General features: G+C 52.0%; 2 protein-coding genes across 2 annotated transcripts; one reads left to right on the forward strand and one right to left on the reverse strand.

The window, feature by feature from the left end:
- Window positions 1–1,493: 1,493 nt before the first annotated feature.
- Window positions 1,494–7,689, reverse strand: GTF2F1 (general transcription factor IIF subunit 1). The gene is made up of 12 exons (XM_027547437.1): window positions 7,203–7,689; window positions 7,068–7,114; window positions 6,508–6,580; window positions 5,112–5,305; window positions 4,126–4,296; window positions 3,456–3,640; window positions 2,776–2,929; window positions 2,509–2,690; window positions 2,340–2,413; window positions 2,118–2,256; window positions 1,828–1,945; window positions 1,494–1,732 (listed from the first exon to the last, which is right to left on the reverse strand). Exons 1-12 carry the CDS (start codon window positions 7,212–7,214, stop codon window positions 1,528–1,530), a joined length of 1,554 nt encoding a protein of 517 aa, XP_027403238.1. The 5' UTR covers window positions 7,215–7,689; the 3' UTR covers window positions 1,494–1,527.
- A 1,618-nt stretch (window positions 7,690–9,307) lies between these two features.
- Window positions 9,308–21,535, forward strand: LOC113896337 (adenylate kinase isoenzyme 1). Its single transcript, XM_027548563.1, has 4 exons — window positions 9,308–9,458; window positions 12,394–12,401; window positions 20,364–20,562; window positions 21,486–21,535. Exons 1-4 carry the CDS (start codon window positions 9,308–9,310, stop codon window positions 21,533–21,535), a joined length of 408 nt encoding a protein of 135 aa, XP_027404364.1.
- Window positions 21,536–22,079: the final 544 nt, after the last annotated feature.

The following is a 22,079-nucleotide window of genomic DNA, read 5'->3' on the forward strand; positions in this document are numbered from 1 at the left end:
CCGACTCGGCAGCCAAGGGCCTGTAGAGCTGGGTGGGGAGGTTTTCCACCTGCCGTCTCCAGCATCCTGCCACCAGCCGGATCACTCAAACAGGGTTTCAACGTTGTTCCTGCTGCCAAGTTCCATTTCAGCAACGTGACTCTCCACGAACGTAAAGAACCCTCTTGCTTACAGAATGCCTAGCCATACTTGATAAAATAAACGCCTTACCAACTTATGAGACTCTAAGGGAAGCCCCAGAAACCCCACTGCAAAGTTGAAAAGTAGTGTCCAGATGCCAAGACCAGTAACAGGGCTTTGAGATTTTGTGGCCATTTGGGACAGAATCAAGAGCTGAGAATCTTAGAATGACACATCTGGGGCGTGTGTGCGTGCTAAATTGCTTCAGTCATTTCCGACTCTTTGTGACCCTATGGACTGTAGCCCGCCAAGCTCTCTCTCCATGAGATTCTCTAGGCAAGAATACTGGAGTGGGTTGCCGTGTCCTCGTCCAGGGGACCTTTCTAACCCAGAGATCAAACTCGGGTCTCATGTTTCCTGCATTGGCAGGCAGGTTCTGTACCACTAGCGCCACCTAGAAACCACTTCTGGGGCACCTGGTGGGCACATGCAAAAAACCATCTGGAAGAACTTGCCTGGAACTTCCTTGGTGGTCCAGTGGCTAAGGCTCCATGCTTCCAATGCAGGGGGCCCGGGGTTCAATTCCTGGTCAGGGAACTAGATCCCACATGCTTCAGCTAAGACCCAACACAGTCAAATAAATAAAAACAAATATTATTAAAAAAAAAAAAAAAAAAGAACTTGCCTGCAAAGCAGGCCAGCCAGGAGCCCCACAGACAGAGCCTGGAAGTAGGAACAAGTCCCCTGTCCCAGGTCACAAACACGATCATAAAGAGGCGTCAGAAAACAACAGGATACCCATCTGCTTCAGGTACTAGGTGAGTGACACGGAGACTGTAAGGATGTTTAAACTAACAATGGAAAAGAAGGCATCAAAAACAGAAGGGGCCATATACTCAAAACAGACCTACTGATCTGAAAAAGAAAGATACTTTGCAGAACTGAAAGACAGTGACACTAAGTACTTATGGGTTTGTGCACATGTGCTCAATCATGTCCGACTCTTTGCGACCCCATGGACTGTAGCCCCATCAGGCTCCTCTGTTCATGGGATTTCCCAGACAAGAATACTGGAGTGGGGTGCCATTGCCTCCAGGGGAACTTCCTGACCCAGGGATTGAACCTGCGTCCCCTGCACAAGCAGGCAGATTCTTCACCGCTGAGCCACCTGGGAAGCCCTACTTTTAATGCGTTCAGGTGGTGAATAAGCCACAGCTGAAGAGAGAACCAGCCAAGTGGAAGACAGAGCTGAAAGAAATCAGCCAGCAGCTCCACGGAGGAGGCTGAGGGGGTAAGGAGAGGATTAAGTTCTAAGAGGCGTCTACAGGCGGCAGGATGAGAGGCAGCAAGTGTGGGAATGAAGACCCTGAGGGTTGTGGAAAACAGAGCCTGTTTATTGGGGGAGCATCACTCCTTGAGGGAGAAATGCATCTTGTCGTTGATCATCTTGCGCTCAGGGTTCAGGCGCTTCAGAATCTGAGCCAGCACATTCACTGTCTGCTCGCTGCTCAGCCCCGTCTTCTTGGTCTGGAACTTCTTCAGCAGGTCCTTGGTGGTCATGGGCTTCCGTGTCAAGTAGCGGCGCACAGCATCTTCAGTCACTTGAACGTCGCTGGAGGTGGGGAGCTGGGTGTCAGCGGGCGTCCTCTGTCCCTGAGCCCCCTGACCGCCACCCCCCACCGGCCCCTGCCATCCTCGCCAACTTACCCACTGCTGGGGGTTGACTTCCCAGACTGGGGCTGAGGAGTGGATTTCCCGGACAAGCTCTGGGGCCCGGTGTCCAGTCGCAGCCGCTTGGCTGCCGGCGTTTCGCTGGTGCGCTTCCCTGTGGGAGGTGGAGGTGGAACTGAGACCAGGTCTGGGAGGCTGGACCATGGGGTAGGGGGGTGGGGGGCAGTGCTGGGATCATATGTGCAAGGGGCTCAGAGGATGCGGAACAGGAAGACCAGGATGGGGTCAAGAGGGTGGGTGGGGTGGGATTGGTGGGTACTACTCACCCTGCTCCAGCTTGCTGGCGGCTGCGCGGAGGGTGGAAGAAGTACTGCCTGCTTCAGTGCTAGGCGTGCCTGGCCGGCTGTTACCCCGGGAACTGCCCCCTGATGGCTTCCGCTCCCTTTTGGGGGGTGTCTTCTTTTTCTGTGGAAATCGCAGCTGAGCACACATATCGGGAGAGGGCCCCCCCGTCCTCCCTGGCTGGCCCTGCCTCGGCTGGGCCTTACCGCCATGAAGAGTGCCGAGGAGGCTTCACTGTCGATGTCACTCTCCTCCGAGCTGTCGGACTCCTCGCTGCTGTCTGCAAGGGGCCAGAGGAGGGGACGTCAGGACCGGAGACCCCTGAGCCAGCCCTCAGCCCTGTCCCAGATCAGGACCTCAGAGGGGCCAACCCACCTTTCCTCCGCTTCTTCTCCTGCGGCGTGGGCGCCTTCTTCTCCTCCTCCTCCTCCTTGTCCTCCTCAGGCGGCTTTTCCTCCTCACTCTCTTCGCTGCTCTCACTCTGCTCATCCACGCCCTTGGGGCCCTCCTCCTGCTGGGTGGCCTTGGGCTTGCCTTCCAGCTCATCCTGGGAGCTGCTGTAAGACAGAGAGCGGGCAGAGGGTGAGTAAGCACGTCCGCAGGCCGGCCCAGGGTCTCACACCCGCCTCCCGCCTGCCTCACCTGGAGCCATCGGACATGTAGTCCACCTCCTGGCCCTCAAAGTCCCCGTCATCACTGTCCTCAAAGGCCTCATCATCTGAGCCCTTCTTCTTCTTCTTCTTCCGGCCTCCCTTGCTGGGCGGTGCCTTCTTCTTGGCTTTGGGGGCTCTGCCACCTGGGGAAGGAGAGACAAGGTGAGGGGATCAGATGGGCATGCATCATGTTGTGTGTATCTAATGATGCCTGGATTTCTCAGGGGCTGTGGTGATGCCAGGACCAGCCCCAATTCCTCCAGGAGGCAGAGAGCTGGCCCAGGGTTGTACCAATCACCCACTGCCAAGCAAGGAATCCCAATTCCACACCCCCAGCCAACCCCTTTCTCTAACTCACACTCAGGGCCACCATTCCTGCCCTAAATCACCTGGGCCAGCAAGCCACCTGCTGGCACGACTCAAACTGACCAGTCCTAAGGCCATTCCCATGGAAATCCCAGTCGAGGCCATGGCCGAGAGAGACCTTCCTGGGGCCTCCTAACCAACCCTGGTGCTTCCCCCAGCAGCCAAGTTCTTGGGAGGATCCAGGGGTCTGCAAGTAACCAAGCAATCCTTTCAGGGGCATTCACTTTTCTGAATCATCACACAAGACCTGAATTAATTACAACTGCCGCCCCAGCAGCCCAGGGCTGGCTCCACCCGCCTCACCCTCCTCGCCGCTGGCCTCGCTGTCATCAGACGACATCTCCAGGTCGTCCTCCAGGTCGTGGATGCGGAGCTCGCTGGCCTTCTTGCGGCTGCGCTTCTCCTTCTCCTCATCCTCCTCGTCCTGGTCCTGGTCTTTCAGTCGCCGCTGCTGCATAATGCTGAAGTGGTTCAGGACCTTGTTTCTCCTGTGGGGCGGGGGGCAGTGTTACAGCAGGGGCTGGCAGCGGGCCTGGCTCCGGGGACCCTCTGGGAGTGGGCCTCATCCACTGGTGCCCCCCTGCACTTCTACCAGGTGTGCCCCAGGGGAGAGCCACTGACACCACTTAGGTGATGAGCGGGATGACCTAACCTCACACGTGAGGACACAAGCACGTGGCAGAAAGACCCTGAGATCACACAAGGAGAGCTGGCCCTCCTTTGGTTCCTTGTCTGCCCAGAGTCCCTCAGGAGAAGGTCTCATGTGATGCTGACGCCCTAGCACTGGATCCACCTCCCCACTTCTCCAGTCCACCTCCCTGCTATCTTCCAGTCCATCTGCCCCCTGGACTGGGTGCTCCTGAACAGCGGAGAGATCTGGCTTGCTCACCGCCAAGTCCCCAGCTCCCAGCCGGGCACAACGTCGGGCGGGGGAGGGGTGCAGCCCTTTTCCAGGCGTGGCCCCATCACTCACCTCTCCCACTCCTCCTCAGCCTCTTCGGCCGTGAGCGTGCGGTGCTTGGCCAGCGGTGTGAAGTTATACCAGTTGTGGACAGGGAAGGCCTCGAAAGCCCCATCAGGGCACTGGGTGAAGATGTAGTAGGAGGTATTTTCTGTCACGCCGCCCTTCTTTATGCCCTTGAACCTGCAGGGAGTTCAAGGTCACGGTCTGTGCAGGGAAGAAGGACCAGCGCCACCCCCAGACCACACCCCCTGCATCCCTCTCTCCAGGGCCACCTGGGTTCTCCCAGCAAAATCTGAGGCTGGAAGGCTGGCCCACTGACTGCCTGAGCCTGGATTCCCACAACTGGAAAGGGGGGGCTCCCTGCCCTCGCAGAGCAGGCTTAGGGCTCCTGTGCACTATACACGTCATGGTCCTTTCTGGAAGGACCTGTTAGATGGGCCATAAAGAGCACAGGGCTCTACTGTCAGACCCCTCTGGATTCCCCTCCGGAATCCTCCTTGAACCACTGCCAGCCCAGCCCTCTCCGGGCCTCCATCCTTCCCCTTTTCTGCCCCCCCATGTGGAGGCAGTCTTACAGAGTGCCCCTTCCCCACCTACAGCCTTCAGGCTGCCCTGGGCCCCAGCCTACCCATGGTCCAGCTGTGGCCTGGCACTCCCAGCCCTCTCAGTCCACCCACTCTGCCACTCTCATGCGCTGTGACAGTCCCTGGGGCTCGGTGTTTCACGCCTTCCTGCTCGCTGTTCAACCGGAGTGCCCTTCATTTCCCTTAATCTCTGTCCTCCCCACGGTTCCCAACCCTCAGCTCTGGGCAGTCCTTGGCTGGGTGCAGGAGGACCGCAGGCCGGGATTCCTGCATCCCTAGCACATACTCGAGCATCCCCTTGGCTCATCTTCCCCAAGAAAACCCCTTCACGGGAGGATGGGCTGTCACCCCCAGCCGTAGGACCTAGAAGTTCAGCCAAGGGCACCGGGGAGTGGCGGGAGGGGCACTTACTTGCGGCCTGATTTGCCGTTGACCCGCAGCAGCCAGGGCTGGTCCTCCGGACGGAACTCCTTGAGGACAATGCCGTACTTCTTCCTCCGCGCCTCCTCCCGGAGCTTGCGGTTGAACTCGCTGCCGGCGCCGGACTCCGGCATCTCCTCTTCTTGGTAAATCTTCTTATTGCTCAGGTCTCGTTCCAGCCGGGCCTGGGAGACGGAAGGCGACACTTCTCATCAGGGAGCCTGCTCCCCACCCAACAACACCCCTTCCTCCCCGCAGGCTGAGCGGTGGACCCTCAGAGCCAACTTCCCACTTGGCGAAAAGAGGCTCTGTGAATGTGGGCGAAGGGATCTGTCTAAAGCCCGCTGCAATGTCTGTTCTGGCAGCTTTCTGAAAGTTTGAAGTTATTTTCAAATGAAAAAATTAAAAAAAAAAAAAGACACCCCAGAGTCCAATCACTTCTAGTAAACCCTTTGCTGCAAACCCCATCACAGGCTCACCTGGTCCAGAGCCTTCACCTCCGCCCTGTTCTCCCTTCACTTGCCCTCGACCCCACAGTGGACAAATCTCTTTACAGACTGTTTTAATAGCTTCTGCTATGGATGAATGTTTGCGTGCCTCCAAAATGCATTCTTTTTGGCTGTGATCCGGGACTTCTGGAATCTTAGTTCTCCCACCAGGGATGGAACCTGGGTCCCCGAAGTGAATGGGCTAGAGTCCTAGCTGGAGTCCTAACCACTGTATCTACAGGGAATTCCCCCAAAATGCATCTAACCTAATTTCCAGTGTGATGGTATTTGGGGGCGGGGCCTCTGATAGATGATGATTAGGTTGTGAGGCTGCAGCCTATTAGGAGTGGGTAAGTGCCCTCTTTAATAAAGGATTGCAGAGTGCTGTGTCCCTCTTCTGCCAGGTGAGAACACAGTGCAAACGCACCAGCTATGAACCAGGAAGGCTGCCCTCACTAGACACCAAATCTGCTGGCGCCCTGATCTTGGAGTTCCAGCCTCCAGAACTGTGGGAAATAAATGTCTGTTGTTTATAAACCACCCAGTCTCTGGAATTCTGCTAGAGCAGCCTGCAACAACTAAAACAGCTTCTAAAGACCGCTCTGGAGTCTCCAACAACAGGGGAGTCACCTCTAGGAGGCAGCCCGCTCCTCTCTTGCCCAGATAGATCTTGACCCCAAATGCCCATCAGTGGGCACAAATTTCAGGAGAAAGCCTCCTGCAAGGCCATACATATCTTGTTCTCAGGGGTGCCCAGAGGCTCAGCCTGGGCCTTAGTTATCATTTATCTGCACATGGGGAGAGCAGAGGATACTAAGCCTCAGTTACTATCACAACCAAGCAACTATTACATCAAATCCAGGGTCATGTTTTCTCACACCCTCAGAACTCGGACTTACCTGATTCCAAGTAGTGAGGTTGACTTTATCGGCTGCATTGAAAGCCATGATATTGTATTTTTTGGTGGTATTTCTGGAATGGACAAAAAGAAGAGGCCGTGCTCAGTCAATCATTCATTAATTCAGTAAACCCTCCCAGGCTCAGTCCTTTGTGCTGGGCAATGCTGGGGACCCATGAAAAAAACCAGAGATCAGTTAGGGACAAATATTTCTGGGAACCCAAGATGGGATAATTGGGAACTCAGCCCTGGGCAGTGGGGTGGACGGGCAGGGAATGCCTCCTGAAGGAGGAAAATACTGTAACGGAATTTTGCAGGATCAAAAAGAATCCATCCAGTAGAGTCACTGTTGCCATTCCTGGCTGAGGGAGTCCTAGGCAAGGAGGTTGCGTGTTACTGTGTATTAATGTACTCATTCATTCACTCTATTAAAAAAAAACAGTGATGCCCCAGAGGCCTCGGCTCAACCCCAGCCCTGGAAGAAGAATCAGACACTCCTGGAGGCTAGAGATTTTAATCCTTTTCTGAAGGGAGAGGGGGCTGGTAGGATCAGGGACTTACTTGGGAACTCGGACGACATACTCAGTGACATTCTGGCTGCTGGGGCCCTGAGGGGAGAGAAAGCAGGACAGTGAGTGAGAGGCTACAAGAGGCCACCACCGGGACCGCAGCCGAAGCGCCTTGCCGCACACTTACAAGGGCCGCCATGGGCGATGGGCGATTGACCCGGGTCCGGGCAGAACCTCTTTCTTTACGCCTCCCTCGGGGTGCGCGTCCCTCGGTCCCGCGGAGGCCGCCCTCAAGGTGTCGGGTCTCTGGCCTCGATCGCGGACCCTAAGCCCGGGATACAACCGATCCTGGGAAAAGCTATCGGGAGGCGGCTCTGGGTCGGCGATCAGCTTGAGACCGCCTGTGCCAAGTCTGCGCCTGCGCAGCCGCCTAAACCGGAATCGAAATCCTCCGGCAGGCCTAGTGGAAGTAACCTACTCCGAACTACAGGTAGCGCCTTCTGTATCTAGCGCTCTGGCGGCCCGCAGTATATATAGCACGAAAAACCCCATCAAGCCGATAACCTCATCACGCGGATAACCCAATCAGATGATGTGGAGACACCCCCAGTGATATTACATCTCAGGACCGCGGCGTATCTTGGGAAGGAAGGGAGGAAACCCGCCACATTCGCGGCCTGTCGGGCTATTTGCGCATGCGCTACTTTACTACGGAAGTGAATCGGAGGAGGCCGCGTTACCACAGCAACCAAGGCCTCCTTGGCAGCAGACTGCTGCGGCTCTACCTGAGCCTCTTTGGGGTTCATTTCTCCCCACAGCCCCCTGGGGTAGCCCTATCATCTCGCCAAATAATCGGGCCAGGGGCCCTTGTGACGTTGAACCGAACCAGGAGGGGTCAGGGCCTGTGTAGGGGATGGAGCGCGATCACCCCACGGGCCGTAGGCCGGTTGGGTATGTGCAAGTCCAAGCTGCCCCAAATAGGCAGGCCCCTGAAGCCCCAGAAGAAGGGATACATCGCGGGGGTGGCTGGCTGACTCGGGGGAAGGGAAGGAGGTTGTGGAGGGCGGGAGAATGCAGGTAACAACCCCTCCCCTCCCCCCCCCCAAGTCCAGGTGTGCACACGCCCCTTCCTCCCGGCTCCCTACCTTATAGTAACACAACTGCGCATGCTCAGGGTCAGGTCTTCAGTGATCCACTTTAGCACCTGCTGGGCTTCCCTTGTGGCTCAGCTGGTAAGAAATCCACCTGCAATGCGGGAGACCTGGGTTCGATCCTTGAGTTGGAAGATCCCCTGGAGAAGGGAAAGGCTACCCACTCCAGTATTCTGGCCTAGAGAATTCCATGGGTCACAAAGAGTCGGACACGACTGACTGACTGACTGACTGACATTCACTTTTAGCACCTACTGCGCTGGGTTCTGGGAAATCCGTGGGGAATGTAGGAAGCCAGCACTATAAACTACAGGTCTCCATAGATGTGTCTGATAGTTATGGACATTTACCTATTCCTCACTTGCTACGATTATGTCAGAAACTATGCCAAGTACTAGAAATACAGGGACAAGGAAGACAAACAGATTCTGTCCTCTTGTAGTACGTAGTCTGGCAGGGGAGACAAACAAGAACAAGTAAACGGGCAAACTCATTACTGATAGTGGCCGTTGCTGGAGGAAATAGGATTCTTTTTGTGTGGTGGTGGGGAATTAGGGTTTTGAGACTGGGAACAATGGGGTGGGAGGCTCTTTAGACAGCGATTAGAGAAGACCTGAAGGGTGAGCTGCAACCTGAAGGGACTGCGGTATGGAATTCCCGCGGAGGTGGGGGCGGGGGAGGAGCAACAGGGAGGTGACCAGTACAAGGGTCTGAAAGGAGGCCATTGGGCTGAAACACAGTAAAGAAAGGGGAGGGTGGTATGGGATGAGACTGGAGGGTTGGGCAAGTCCCTGTCCGTCTCAGAGCCTCAGTTTCCTCAACTGTAAGAAGGGGTGATGCTTCAAGGAGAGGCTGCACACAAAGGGCCTGACCTGCTTGGGTTCACACCTCATCCACATGACCTGTAGCAGTATTAATGGGTGCCGTGCCTGGATATATCACTGGGTGTGGACACACACCCCCAGATACCACCCTAGGGCAGAAATAGGTCTGCCAGCAGACATGTGTCCAGCATCACCCACTATAGCTGTGGACACAATCACCTCAGCACCAACTGACCCCTACAGGCACCAACCCCTCTCCCCCGTCCCTCTTCCTCGGGCACCGCAGACATCCTCAACTCCCCCTGATCGTCTTTGTGATGGGCGGTTCAGGCTGCGGCAAAGGGACACAGTGCAAATACATGGCAACCAAGTATGGCTTCTGCCACGTGGGGCTGCTGCAGCAGGAGGCCCAATGGGGCACCCAGTGGGGCCGGAAGATCCATGACCTCATGCTGCAGGGGGATCCTGGTGCCCCTGCAGGGGACCCTGGTGCCCCAGTGAGAGCTCCCGGGCATGGCAGCAGAGGGATGAGGGGGCCCATTGGGAGGAGCTTCCCAGGAGGACCCTGTAGGAGCTGAGGGGCCTCTCGAGGGCAGGGGCCACTGGCTGCTGCTTTGTCAACCGAGCCTCGGTGTCCTCAATTGTAAAATGGGAGAGCAGCTGGACCCTCAGCAGAAGGCTGGGGTGCGGGGTGAATGACTTCTTTCCTATAAAGGGCTTGGCAGAGTGCCTGGCCCTTAAGATGCACTTAGTAAACTTTATTTATTGTTGTTCTAGTCACTAAGTTGTGTCAGACTCTTTAAGACCCCATGGACTTTATCCCTTTGGCTCCTCTGCCCTTGGGATTTACTAGGCAACCCACCAGAGTGGGTTGCCATTTCCTCCTCCAGGGGATCCTCGTAACCCAGGGATCAAACCCACATTTCCTGCATTGGTAGGGGGATTCTTTACTGCTGAGCCACCTGGGAAGCCCTCAGTAAACTTAGCTAGTATTTATTCACTTTGTGACCTTTGGCCCCTTCTGCCCCCAGTTCCTCACAATAAGATGGAGGTTGTCCCAGTTTCTCATGATAGTGATGAGCAAAGGAGCCCAACAAGCCTGGCGTTGGGCAGATGCCCCCGACCCCAGCAGACAGTAGCTGAGCCACATTCTCAGAAGTGCCCCCAGAAACCCCAGCTCATCAGAGCCAACTCAGGATCCAGGGCACCCAGAAAACATTCCCCCAAATTCACCAGAACTTGCCTAGGTGACCTCGTAGGTGAGGGGACCCCCAGGCACTGAATGCAGCCGCCCCTTCCCTCCCCAGGGAGTCATCCTTGATGTGATCAGCATCTGCATGCTGTCCTGCCCAGAGAGCCAGGGCTTCCTCATTGACAGCTTCCCCCAGGAGCTGAGGCAGGCCAAGGAATTGAGCGCTTTGTGAGTGACCCCGAGAGGGCATGAAACTAGGCCTCGTCCCCACCTTGGATGGAGATGCCAGGCGAGAGGAGCTGATGACAGGGAAATGGAGTTTTATGTTAATTAGGGGATGGTCGGAAGATGGTTGGAAGTGTCTAGACCCCCAGGTGAGCTCTTTAAGGGTGAGGACAAAGTTATTTTAACATCTTCCCACACAGTCAATCCTTTCCCTGGTGGCTCAGACAGTAAAGAATCTGCTTGCAGCAGACCTGGGTTCAATCCGTGGGGCAGGAAGATTCCCCTGGAGAAGGGAATGGCTACCCACTCCAGTATGTTTGCCTGGAGAATTCCATGGACAGAGGAGCCTAACAGGCTACAGTCCATGGGATGGCAAAGAATCAGACACGACTGAGTGACTAACACTTGCACTTTCCACACAGTCCCTGGCAACTGGGAGACAAACTATTTGCCCACTGAGTGGCAGGCGGGCTTAGCATCACCTCTGGGTCGTAAAGATGGACTGTACCTCTCCACTTGTCCACTTATTCAACCTCCTGTGCCCAAAATAATTCTTGAGGACAAGCTAAGTCCCCTGGACTTCACCAGACACATGGGACAGGGACCAGCAATATGTTCCATGCAAAATACAACAGAATTTCTGGTAGCGATAAGTGCAGTGAAGAACAGAGAACAGAATGACATCCCGGAGAGGTTGTTGATCACTCTCTAAGTCATGTCCCAGTCTTTGCGACCCAGGGACTGCAGCACACCAGGCAGAAAAAGAGAAACTGTGGCAGGCTAGGGGCCTCCAGGCTTTCCTGGGACTTGCTGGGCTTGCTGAATGTGGTAGAAACGCATTCAGGTGCCAGGCGTGGGGAAGGAATCAGACAAAGGTCGCAGGGGGCTGCCCCCTGCCCCCCCTGCTCCCTCATCCTGCCCTCTGTATGCATCTCTACTGAAGCAGTTTTGTCCGGATCATTGTTATGAAGGTAAAAGGCAAATAGTGGCTCCCTCTCCAGGTCTGGGAGCTCGAAGGGCAAAGGCCGAGCTAATGAATGACTCTAGCCAGCACCTGGCCTAGGGTAGACGCCCAGTCACCCATGCCAGCTGGATGGTCTCCACAGGTGGTCGCAAAGATCAGGACAGAGGCTGCAAAACCCCCAGGGCCTCGGGTTCCACGTGATCCACTGACATGTTCAGTTTGGACTATTCAGAGTTTCACACTTTTTTTTTAAATTCGTGGCCAACCTTCAAAAATCCGGAGATGCCACATGAAAACTCCCGGCTCCTCCTGAAAAAAACGCCTGACTTGGCAACACGGGAGCCTGCTGGTCCCCATGGCAACTGCAGCCTGAAGTCCTCTGGAGCTTTTCACCAGCCCAGCACTGTTCTCCACACTGCACAGATGAACTCTGATCTTCTGGAACGTTCCAGGCACCCTGCTTTTTCACAGAGGGATCAGGGAGCTAGCCCGGGTCACACCATTCAGGCAGCCAAGGCAGGACCAGGGCTCCGGTTTTAACACATGGATGGGATATGCTCCCCCTGTTCCCCACCGGCCCCCCTACACCCACCCGCTCCCTCTTCTTTACAGAGGCCCATTTAAGATCCTGCTTGTGTGGTGGCTTCACGCTAAGAAGCACAGCACACGTGCTTTTCTCTGGTACCCGTGTGGCTCTAAGAAGTGAGAAAATGAAAATAAACAGGATCTTAGTTCCCTGACCAGAGACTGAACCCATACCCTCAGCAGTGAAAGCTCGGAGTCCTAACCAGTGGGCCACCAGGGAATTTCCAAGAGTGGATTTTCTTTCGTTTTTTTTTTTTTTTTTTTAATATTTATTTATTTTGGCTGCACCAGGCCTTAGTGGTGGTATTCAGGATCTTTAGTTGTGGCATGTAGAACTCTGAGTTGTGGCATGTGGGATCTAGTTCCCTGACCAGGGATGGAACCTGGGTCCCCTGCATAGGGAGTGCTGAGGCTTAGCCACTGGACCACCAGGGAAGTCCCAACAGTGGGTTTTCTTTACAGAGAATTTTGATCTCTGTGAGCCATCTGACCCCTGCCTTAGGGTCCATCTAGGGTCTGCGTTAAAGGGCGTCCCTGGAGCCACCCAGCTTAAACCTCCAGCCCTGATCCTGCCGGGCTTTTGAACCTGTTTCAGGCCACTCTGGCTGGTGTGAGTTGGAGCAGTGAGTCTGGCTTGAGGCTGAAGCTCCACAAGAACATGATGCCCAGGAATTCTTCCCTTTATCCTTCCTGCTTTCTCTGTGCTGTTGGGGGGACAAAGGTGCTGAAATTCACAGGAAGCCAGAGCTAGACACTGCCTCAGCGTTCCCAGAAGACCAGAATTCCTATTTTACAGACAGGAAAACTGAGGCCCAAGCAGGGAACATTCTCTGAGGTTGGCCCCTACTCTGTGGGTGGCGGTGGGCTGGCCTAGTTCACGTGCTGGCCTTGGAGCCCTTGAGACCTGGGCTGAGGTCACACTCAGCTGCTATCTCCACGTGTCCACTCTGGGTCAACACTCCCAGCCTGTTTCCTTGTCTGTGCACAGAAATACCACCAGCATCTCCTCACTGCGAGTGAGGCTGATGCAGGGAAACTGTCACGTCTGTTTCTGAGTTGACTGCAGTCACATCTGCCCCCATCCTGAGAATACAAGCTCTGGGGAACCGAGGGGTCCTTAGCCGTTTGTCTAGAACTTGGCCTGGCTCGTGGCAAGAAGCATCTGTTTGTTGCGCTGGTTGTTGCTTTTGTTGTTTTTTACTTTTTTGGCCACATCCTGTAGCATGTGGGATCTTAGTTTCCCCACAAGGGATTGAACTTGTGCCCCCTGGAGGTGGGAATGCAGAGTCTTAACCACTGGACCACGAGAGAAGTCCTCAAGCAGCGTCTGTTGAATGAGCACACAGGAAGCACTAGGTTTGAGGGCCAGTGGGCCAGACCAGACCAGACACCAGTAGCCCTGACTATCTGCATCAGGTCGAGTTGTGCAGGAGATCCATGAACAGTCTCCCCAAGATGCCCAGGGACAGAAGGTCCACTTATGGGGGCTCATGCTTCTCCCTAAGGATCACCTATACTGTGAGACCAATGATTTGGGGAAGTTCACAAAAGAATGTTTTATTATTCATTTTTTGGCCTTGAGGCATGTGGGAATCTTAGTTCCCCCAGCAGGGATCAAACCCATGCCCTCTGCATTGGAAGCACGGAGTCTTAACCACTGGACCACCAGGGAAATTCCAGAAGTAGGTTTTACAATAATGACGTGTTTTCAAACTTTTTCCTAAGTATAGCCTCACGGAAGTTGCCGAGATGGTGGAGAGGTCCTGCCGGACCCTTCATCTGGCTCTGAGGAAAGGCCACATCTCATGCACTGCGAGCCCAATATCAGAACTAGGCTGTCAGCCTGGTATGTATTTGTTTTCACAGTCGCCTCCATGGCAAGTGACATCCACTTTCCATTTCCCAAACTAAAAGGGAAGTGGATAGAATTCAAAGCCTTAAATAATAGCCCATGCAGTGACACTTGGACTCGTCAGTCAATGAACATTTTTTGAAATGTATTTATTTATTTACGGCAGTGCTAGGTCTTCATTGCGGCAAGCAGGCTTTGCTCTTTGTTGCGGTACTCAGGCTTTTATTGTTTCAGAGCTCAGGTTCTAGGGCTTCAGCAGTTGCAGCTCCCAGGATTCGTTGCTCCTCCACATTTGAGATCTCCCTGCTCAGGGATGGAACTCATGCCCCCTGCATTGGCAAGCAGATTCTTTACTGTCTGAGCCACTAGGGAAGCTGGGGGACGTCCTTAATTCTTGGGGGGAAAATAAATTTTGTTTTGCTGCGCTGGGTCTTAGTGGCAGCACGTGGGATCTTTGATCTTCCTTGCAGGAGGCGGGATTATTTTGTTGTGGCTAGAGAACTCTTAGTTGAAGCATGTGAGATCTAGTTCCCCAACCCATGCCTCCTGCACTGAGAGTGGAGTTTTAGTCACTGGACCACCGGCAAGGCCCTGTTCTTTTCTTTTTAATCCATGTGAATATTTTAGTACATATTTCCTAAAAAGTGAAGGCTTTTGTAAAATTGTATCATGCTTCCATTATCACACCTTAATATCCTCCATGTCGTGAAATAACCAATCATTATGGAAATGCCTGTGAACACCTCAAAGTTTTTTTCTTTTCACGTCTTGTCTTAACTGGGATTGACGTAAGGTTTAGCCCACTGTGATCGGTTGCTTTGTCTCGGTCCTAACTCAATATAACTGGTGTCCTTTTACGAAGAGGAGATTTACACATGGACAGAATGGCTGCCGAGGACACAGGGAGAAAACAAGCCAAGGAGAGAGGCTTCCGAAGAACTCCATCCTGCCAGAACCTCAGCCTCAGATTTCTAGTCTCCAGGACTGTGAAGAAGTGGAATTTCTTTTTTTAAAAAAATTTATTTTTGGCTGCTCTGGATCTTGGTTACTGCGAGAGTGTTTTTCTCTAGTTGTGGTGTGCAAGCTTCTCATTGTGGCGCCTTCTCTTGCTGCAGAACACTGGCTCTAGCCACTGAAGCATGCAGGCTTCAGAGTTCCCGGGCTCTAGAGAACAGGATCAATTGTTTTGCAGCATGTGGAGCTGAATTCCCTGGGATCTGAATTCAATCCCAGGGATCGAACCCTCGTCCCTTGCCTTGACAGACAGATTCTCAACCACTGGACCACCAGGGAAGTCTCTAAGAAATGGAATTTCTGTGGCTGGAGTCACCCAACTGTGGTACTTGGTGTGACAGCCCTCACAAATTTAAGATAGAGGGTAATCAGGGGCTGCTGTAACACACCCCCGCCGGTCCCTTCTCTTACAGATTCACTCATTGCTGATTGGAATCAGTAACTTCATATTCCGAATCAATGCGAAATGTGTAACTTTCAGTCATTTGTTTCCCCCACATCAATTGGCTGACATTCTTCCCTTAAAGAAGGAACGTCCTTCCTCAGCGAGGGCTATTTGAAATATATTGGTTCCTGCCAGACGGGTGGGACACAAGCTCATCTTCTCCCTTCCAAGAGCCCATTTTCAGACTGAGGGGTTGGGGGTGTCCTAGCTGCCTCCAGTGGGGACAGTGAGGTTCATTATTTTGTCATTCTGTGTTTTGTTCTCTTGCATCCTTACCATCTCAGTTGCTGCTGCTGCTGCGTCACTTCAGTCGTGTCCGACTCTGTGCGACCCCATAGACGGCAGCCCACCAAGCTCCCCCGTCCCTGGGATTCTCCAGGCAAGAACACTGGAGTGGGTTGCCATTTCCTTCTCCAATGCGTGAAAGTGAAAAGTGAAAGTGAAGGTGCTCAGTCGTGTCCGACTCTTAGCGACCCTGTGGACTGCAGCCCACCAGGCTCCTCCGTCCATGGGATTCTCCAGGCAAGAGTATTGGAGTGGGGTGCCAGGGCCTTCTCTGGACCATCTCGGTAAAATAAGTGAATTTAAAGTATTTAAAGTGAGTCTTCTTTTTTTTTAATTTATTGGAGTCTAATTGATTTACAACATTGTGTTAGTTTCAGGGATACAGAAGCATCATTCGTTTGTATATGCACTCATTCTTTTTCAGATTCTTTTCTGACATAGATTATTACAGAATAAGTAGAGTAGAGTTCCCCTTGCTGTACTGTAGGTCCTTGTTGCTTATCTGTCTTGTATACAATACTGTGTATACGTTCATCCCAAGCTCCTGATTTATCCTTCCCCTCCTCTCCACATGTCCCCTTTGGAAACCGTAAGTTTGTTTTCAGTATCTGTAAGTCTGTTTCTGTTTTATAAATATGTTCATTTGTGCCATTTTAAAAATTAGATTTCACGTATGACTGATACCATCTGATATTTGTCTTTGACTTACTTCGCTTAGTATGATTATCTCTAGGTCCTTCTTTGTCACTGCAAGTGGCATTATTTCATTCTTTTTCCAATTTTTATTTTTTGGCCGCACTGCCTGGTATGTGTGATTTTAGTTCCCTAGCCAGGGATCAAACCCGGGTCCCCTGCATTGGGTGTGCAGAGTCTTAGCCACTGGACCACTAGGGAAGTCACTATTTCTTTTATTTTTTATGACTGAGTAATATTCCATTGTGTATATGGACCATATCTTCTGTCCATTCATTTATAAATGGATATTTAGGTTGCTTCCGTGTCTCGGTTATTGTGAATAGGGCTGCTGTGAACACGGGGGTGTATGTATCTTTGAATCATACTTTTCTCCAGATACGTGCCCAGGAATGGGATTGCTGGGTCTTACAGTAGCTGTTTTTAGGTTTTTGAGGACCTACCCACTGTTCTCCATAGTGGCCTGCACTCATTTACATTCCCACCAACAGTGTAGGAGGGTTCCCTTTTCTCTACACCCTCTCCAGCATTTATTGTCTGTGGACTCTTTGATGATGGCCATAATTGTCTTCTTTTTTGTGATTCAGTGTGTCTCATCCGGGGCCATTAGGAGTTCCCTCATGCTGCACAGTGTCCTCCAGGACACAGCTCCAGGTCACATTCACCTTCTCGCTTTCTTTCTGTGCAAGACTTCCCACCTCCCACCTTTCACATTTCTGGCCCAGCCCTGGAATCAGCCATTTCTCCTGGAGGCCCCTGGGCAGTAGTGTTCCATCTGGGGGCCAGGGGCACTCATTGCTACAGGTGCTCATCGTTTCCAGGCCTCTCCAGCAGACAGGGCCAGGAAACACATACTTTTGAGAGGAAAAAAAAAAAAATATATATATATATATATATATATCTCACAAGTTCATACTGTTGTTTCCAGCTCACACTTAACATCACAGTGTTTTACATTTCTCTTTTCCCTAAAAAGTCTGCTTCCTAAAACCAGATATTCTCATTTGCATTATTAAATTAGATGCAAAATAGTTTCCAAACAAGTAGCATGCCAATGTTAACTACTGAGAATTAAACTACCATAGAAAGTTTAAGACTTCTTTGCAGCTATGGTTTTTCTTGGGCTTCCTTGGTGGCTCAGATGGTAAAGAATCTGCCTGCCAATGCAAGAGACTGGGGTTCAATCCCTGGGTCAGGAAGATTCCCTAGAGAAGGAAATGAAAACCCACTCCAGTATTCTTGACTGGGAAACCCCATGGACAGAGGAGCCTGGCAGCCTGCAGTCCCTAGAGTCACAAATAGTCGGACACAACTGAGCAACTAACACTTTCTGGTTTTCCTTATAATAGCTCTCCCTGTGGACGGACCACAAAAACACTGGGTCCCTAGCGATAATTATTTTCTCCCTGCATTTGCAGCATGACACTGACACAGGGTTCATTCACTTCAGCTTGGCTTTCAACATTTAGGGATTGCTTTTTAAAATTAAAATTTTGCATATGCAGCATACCTAACAATTTCAAAGTCACATTAAGAAAGTAGATCCACCCCTGCCCCCAACTGTGCCCTCCCCTCCCTGTAGACAACCATTTTCATGAAGTTTTAGACTGTCCTTTCTGATGTTTCTTTTTGCAAATATAATAGAGGGGTGTGTGTGTGTGTGTGTGTGTGTGTCCCTCCTCATAAAAACTAGCATTCCATATACACCAGGCTTCATTTTTCATTTAACTTTACAGTATACTCTGAGATTTTGTATCAGTGTCAAGAAGTCTTCCTCAGACTTCCCCACTGGTCCAGTGGCTAAGACTGTGCTCAGGGGCTCTGGAATGCACAATAGCTGTGGCTCAATAGTTGTGGCACATGGGCTTAGCTGCTCTGAGACATGCGGGATCTTCTTGGACCAGGGATTGAACCCATGTCCTCTGCATTGGCAGGCAGGTTCTCATCCACTGTACCATCAGGGAAGTCCCTCTTAGTGGTTTTAAATGGGCATTTCTCTTACGATGAATGAAGCTGGGCATCTTTTCTAAAGTTCTGGGCCAGTTTCATTTCTTCTTCAGTACACTCTGTATCTTTTGCTTACGTTTTCCCATCCTAGAGGACTGACTGTTGGTCTTTTCTTCTTCTTGAATTTTGGGAACTCTTTATATATTAGCTGTTTGTAATATAGGTTGCAAAATTCCTCCCCCCCACCCCGTTTGTCAATTATTTTTTGTTTTACTATGCCTTTGTTTTTTTTGGCCGTGATGCCCGACCTGTGGGATCTTAGTTCTCTGACCAGTGATGCAGCTGGGGCCCTGGCAGTGAAAGCACTGAGCCCTAACCAGTCAACTGCCAGGGTATTCCTTACTGTGACTTTACACATTTATTTGACTGTGCCTGGTTGCAGCATACAAACTCTTAGTTGTGACCTGTGGGATATCGTTCCCTGCCCAGGGATTGAACCTGGGCCCTCCTGCATTGGGAGGGTGGAGTCTTAGCCACCAGACCACCAGGGAAGTCCCAAGGGTGGGCGGTTTTATCTTACTCCCAACTTTACTCGGAAAGAAAGTTTCCATTAAATAAGATGCTGGCTTAGAATGTTTATCAATTCCTTGTGGTTTTTTTTTTTTTTTAATTAAATCAGGAATGTGTGAATTTTGTCAATTAAATTGCTCTGTTTAAAAGGATTCTCATATGACTTTTTCTTAAGATAGTAACACAATAAATTATACTGAACCATCCTTGCTTTCCTAGAATGAATCAATCCCACTGGGCTGTGGGGGTTTTTTTGTTGTTATTTTGTTTTTTAATGTGCTGACAGGTTCTATTTCGAAAGGAAATTCTGGAAGAACTAGGAGGTGGGGTTCAGGGATTGGACCAGAGATTGAACCCGTGTCCCCTGCATTGGCAAGCAGGTTCTTATCCACTATACCATCAGGGAAGTCCCTCTTAGTGATTCGAAATGGGCATTTCTGTTACAATGAATGAAGCTGGGTGGCCTTGGAGATCCTGGGAGGTCTCCCTGGAGTTAGGAGGGGACAGCGGTGAGCTGGAAACTCTTGTATTTTCCCCAGTCAAGTGCTTGCGTGAGAGGAAAGCAATGGAAAGCTGCTTAAATCCGTCTTAAAGGGAATGTGTGTGTGTGTGCTTGGTTGCTCAGTCATGTCGACTCTTTGCGACCCCATAGACTATAGCCCAGCAGGCTCCTCTCTCTGTCCATAGGGTTCTCTAGGCAAGAATACTGGAGTGGGTTGCCATTTCCTTCTCCAAGAGATCTTCATGACCCAGGGATGGAACCCAGTTCTTCTGCATTGCAGGTGCACTGTTAACTATCTGAGCCACCAGGGAAGTCCTTTAAAAAGAATATTTCAATCCAAATACCCATCAACGAGGAACCAGTTAAGTAAATTGTGACACACATCCATACAACAGAATGGGCTTCCCTGGCATCTTGGAGTTAAAGAATCTGCCTGCAAATGCAGGAGACTCAGGTTCCATCCCTGGGTGGGGAAGATCCCCTGGAGGAGGAAATGGCAACTCATTCCAGTATTCTTGCCTGGAGAATCCCATGAACAGACGGGGCTACAGTCCATGGTGTCGCCAAAGAGTTGGACACAGTTGAGTGACTAAATGAAGCAACAATAGAACAGAATACTATCTAGTGATTAAATAATCAGTACATTCCTTGTGTGTCAAATACACAACCGTCTCCAGCTTACTAAGTGAATAAAATCAAGGGCAAATCAGTTCTTTACCATGTATATGAAAAAGCAGGGAAAATGACATCAGGACCAAATTTGCTTGGTATATGCCCAAAGGGTTCCAGAAGGAGACACAAGAAACAGATTAACTTGACTGCGTCCAGGGAAGGTGAAACTGGGTGCTTGGGGGCAGCAAGGAGACTCTTCACCCTTTCCCACTGGTCTTGTTTGGCTTATGGGCTCTGCCAACGTCCTACCTGTCCAAAACACACACACAGAGAAGAAAAACTTGGAACGACAAGAGTAAAACAGACCCAGGGAGCCTGGTTTTTTACTGGGGCAGCACCACCCTAGATCCCTGATCTCGGGGCAGGGGTGGGCACAGGAGGCCACCTCAGCCTCTCCCTCACCCAGTCCCCTTTCACAGATGCCCAGGTGGGCTGGGCCCCCAACATCATCATCACATTTGCCTGTTCAATGGTGACGATGATGCAGAGAGCCCCAAGCCAGGGCCAGGCGGAACGCAGGACAGATGACTGTGAGGCGGCCCTCCGCCAGCACCTGGAGACGTACTACACCCTATATGAACCTGTCCTGACCTTCTACCAGCGGAAGAGCCTGCTCCCAAACCTAAGTACCGTCTCCCCACCCCAATCCCAGCCCCCGCAAGGGGACCAAGTCCAGCTGAAACAAAGCAGGGGTTACACTGTTACCTGGGTCCCAGACCTTTCCGGGCCTGCCTGGGTCTCCCCAAGCACATACACTGGGGCGGTGTGTGTGTGTGAGGGGGGTTCCATCTCTTCCATTAGGCAGAATGGTTGCAGCTGTGTGGATTACCATAGATACTGCTGAAGGTCTGAACAGAACGACTGGCTCCAAAGCCACACTAGGTATGTTTTAGAACATGGTGGAGGTAGTTTAGTTGCTCATTCGTGTCCAACTCTTTGCAACCCCATAGACTGTAGCCCACCAGGCTCCTCGGTCCATGGGGTTCTCTAGGCAAGAATACTGGAGTGGGTTGCTATTTTCTTCTCCATGGGATGTTACAAAATTTAGGATCATGGCAACCGGTCAACCACAGCTCGGCTCCAATGCAGCCATGGGTCCTCAAGGTGTAGAAAGCAGGAATATCTTTGTTTGGGTTTGAATTTTTGGCTGTGCTGGGTCTTCATTGTGGCACATGGACTTCTCTTGTTGCAGAGCTCAGGCTGAGAGCCGACCCGGTAATTGTGGCGTGCGGGCTTAGTTGCATTATGGTTTGTAAGATCTTAGTTTCCAGACCAGGAATCGAAACTGTGTCCCCTGCATTGGAAGGTGGATTCTTAACCACTGGATCATCAGGGATGTCCCCCGAAGTAGGGATCTCTTAATTCTTAAACTGACCCGTGCAGCTCCTATACACTGCTGTGGAGCTAAGAGAACTTTGGTGTCATTCCTGGTCCCCTCCCACAACCAAAGGTAAAATCGAGAGCGAGAGGAAGGAGCCTGGAGCACCATGGGTGGGGTGGGAAGGCGGTGACCCAGCCTGGCACAACCCCATCCTGTGGGTTGTTCCAGGGGACAGCGCCCCCGTGCAGTCTGTGCGCCGAGCGAGCACCCAGCGGTAATGCATGGCCTTTCTAACCCAGCTCGCCCTCCCCTCATCCGTGTGGCCCTGGGGCTGCACCTATCATCCTGCCCTAGCAACTGGAAGGGGAACCTGTTCTCCCCTGGTGGTGTGTGTGTGGGGGAGAGGTGTGGAGGCCATGACCTCGCTCTACTCTGGACTGACCCCCTCTGCTACCTCTTGTTTTCATCTTGGCTGAAGTTACAGAAAACATTTTTGCCAAGCGCTGCTCTGTCATTGAAAGCCTGCAGAGAGTCGGGAGAGGGCCAGGGGCCCCGACATCCCCCTCACCCCAGAGGTCAGAGCGGGCACACTGCCTGAGGTTAGATGCTGGTGAGGGGAGCCCTGGGTTCCAATCTAAACTGAGGCTGTAACTGCAAGGTGACAGCCTTCTCCCTTTCCTGGGCCCACAAATGGCTGACTGGGAGCCACTCCCACAGGGGTAGGTCCCTAAGGAGCCTCGAGTGGGAGGTCACAAGGGCTGCAGACAGCCCCGCACCATGACACCCGATTTCCCTGCTGGAATTCAACCACACCTCCCAGAA

The sequence above is a fragment of the Bos indicus x Bos taurus genome, chromosome 7 (assembly GCF_003369695.1).
Source record: "Bos indicus x Bos taurus breed Angus x Brahman F1 hybrid chromosome 7, Bos_hybrid_MaternalHap_v2.0, whole genome shotgun sequence".
NCBI classification, from domain to species: Eukaryota; Metazoa; Chordata; class Mammalia; order Artiodactyla; family Bovidae; genus Bos; species Bos indicus x Bos taurus.

What these genes read in the sequence shown, in the direction of transcription:
- GTF2F1 (XM_027547437.1), bottom strand. An exon ending in TACATGTCCGATGGCTCCAG is followed by an intron (nt 2,691 to 2,775) that starts GTGAGGCAGGCG and finishes TCTGTCTTACAG; the next exon opens with CAGCTCCCAGGATGAGCTGG. An exon ending in CCTCGGCACTCTTCATGGCG is followed by an intron (nt 2,257 to 2,339) that starts GTAAGGCCCAGC and finishes CGATTTCCACAG; the next exon opens with AAAAAGAAGACACCCCCCAA.
- LOC113896337 (XM_027548563.1), top strand. Translation starts at nt 9,308, where the DNA reads ATGGGCGGTTCAGGCTGCGGCAAAGGGACACAGTGCAAATACATGGCA. An exon ending in GAGCCTGCTCCCAAACCTAA is followed by an intron (nt 20,563 to 21,485) that starts GTACCGTCTCCC and finishes GGGTTGTTCCAG; the next exon opens with GGGACAGCGCCCCCGTGCAG.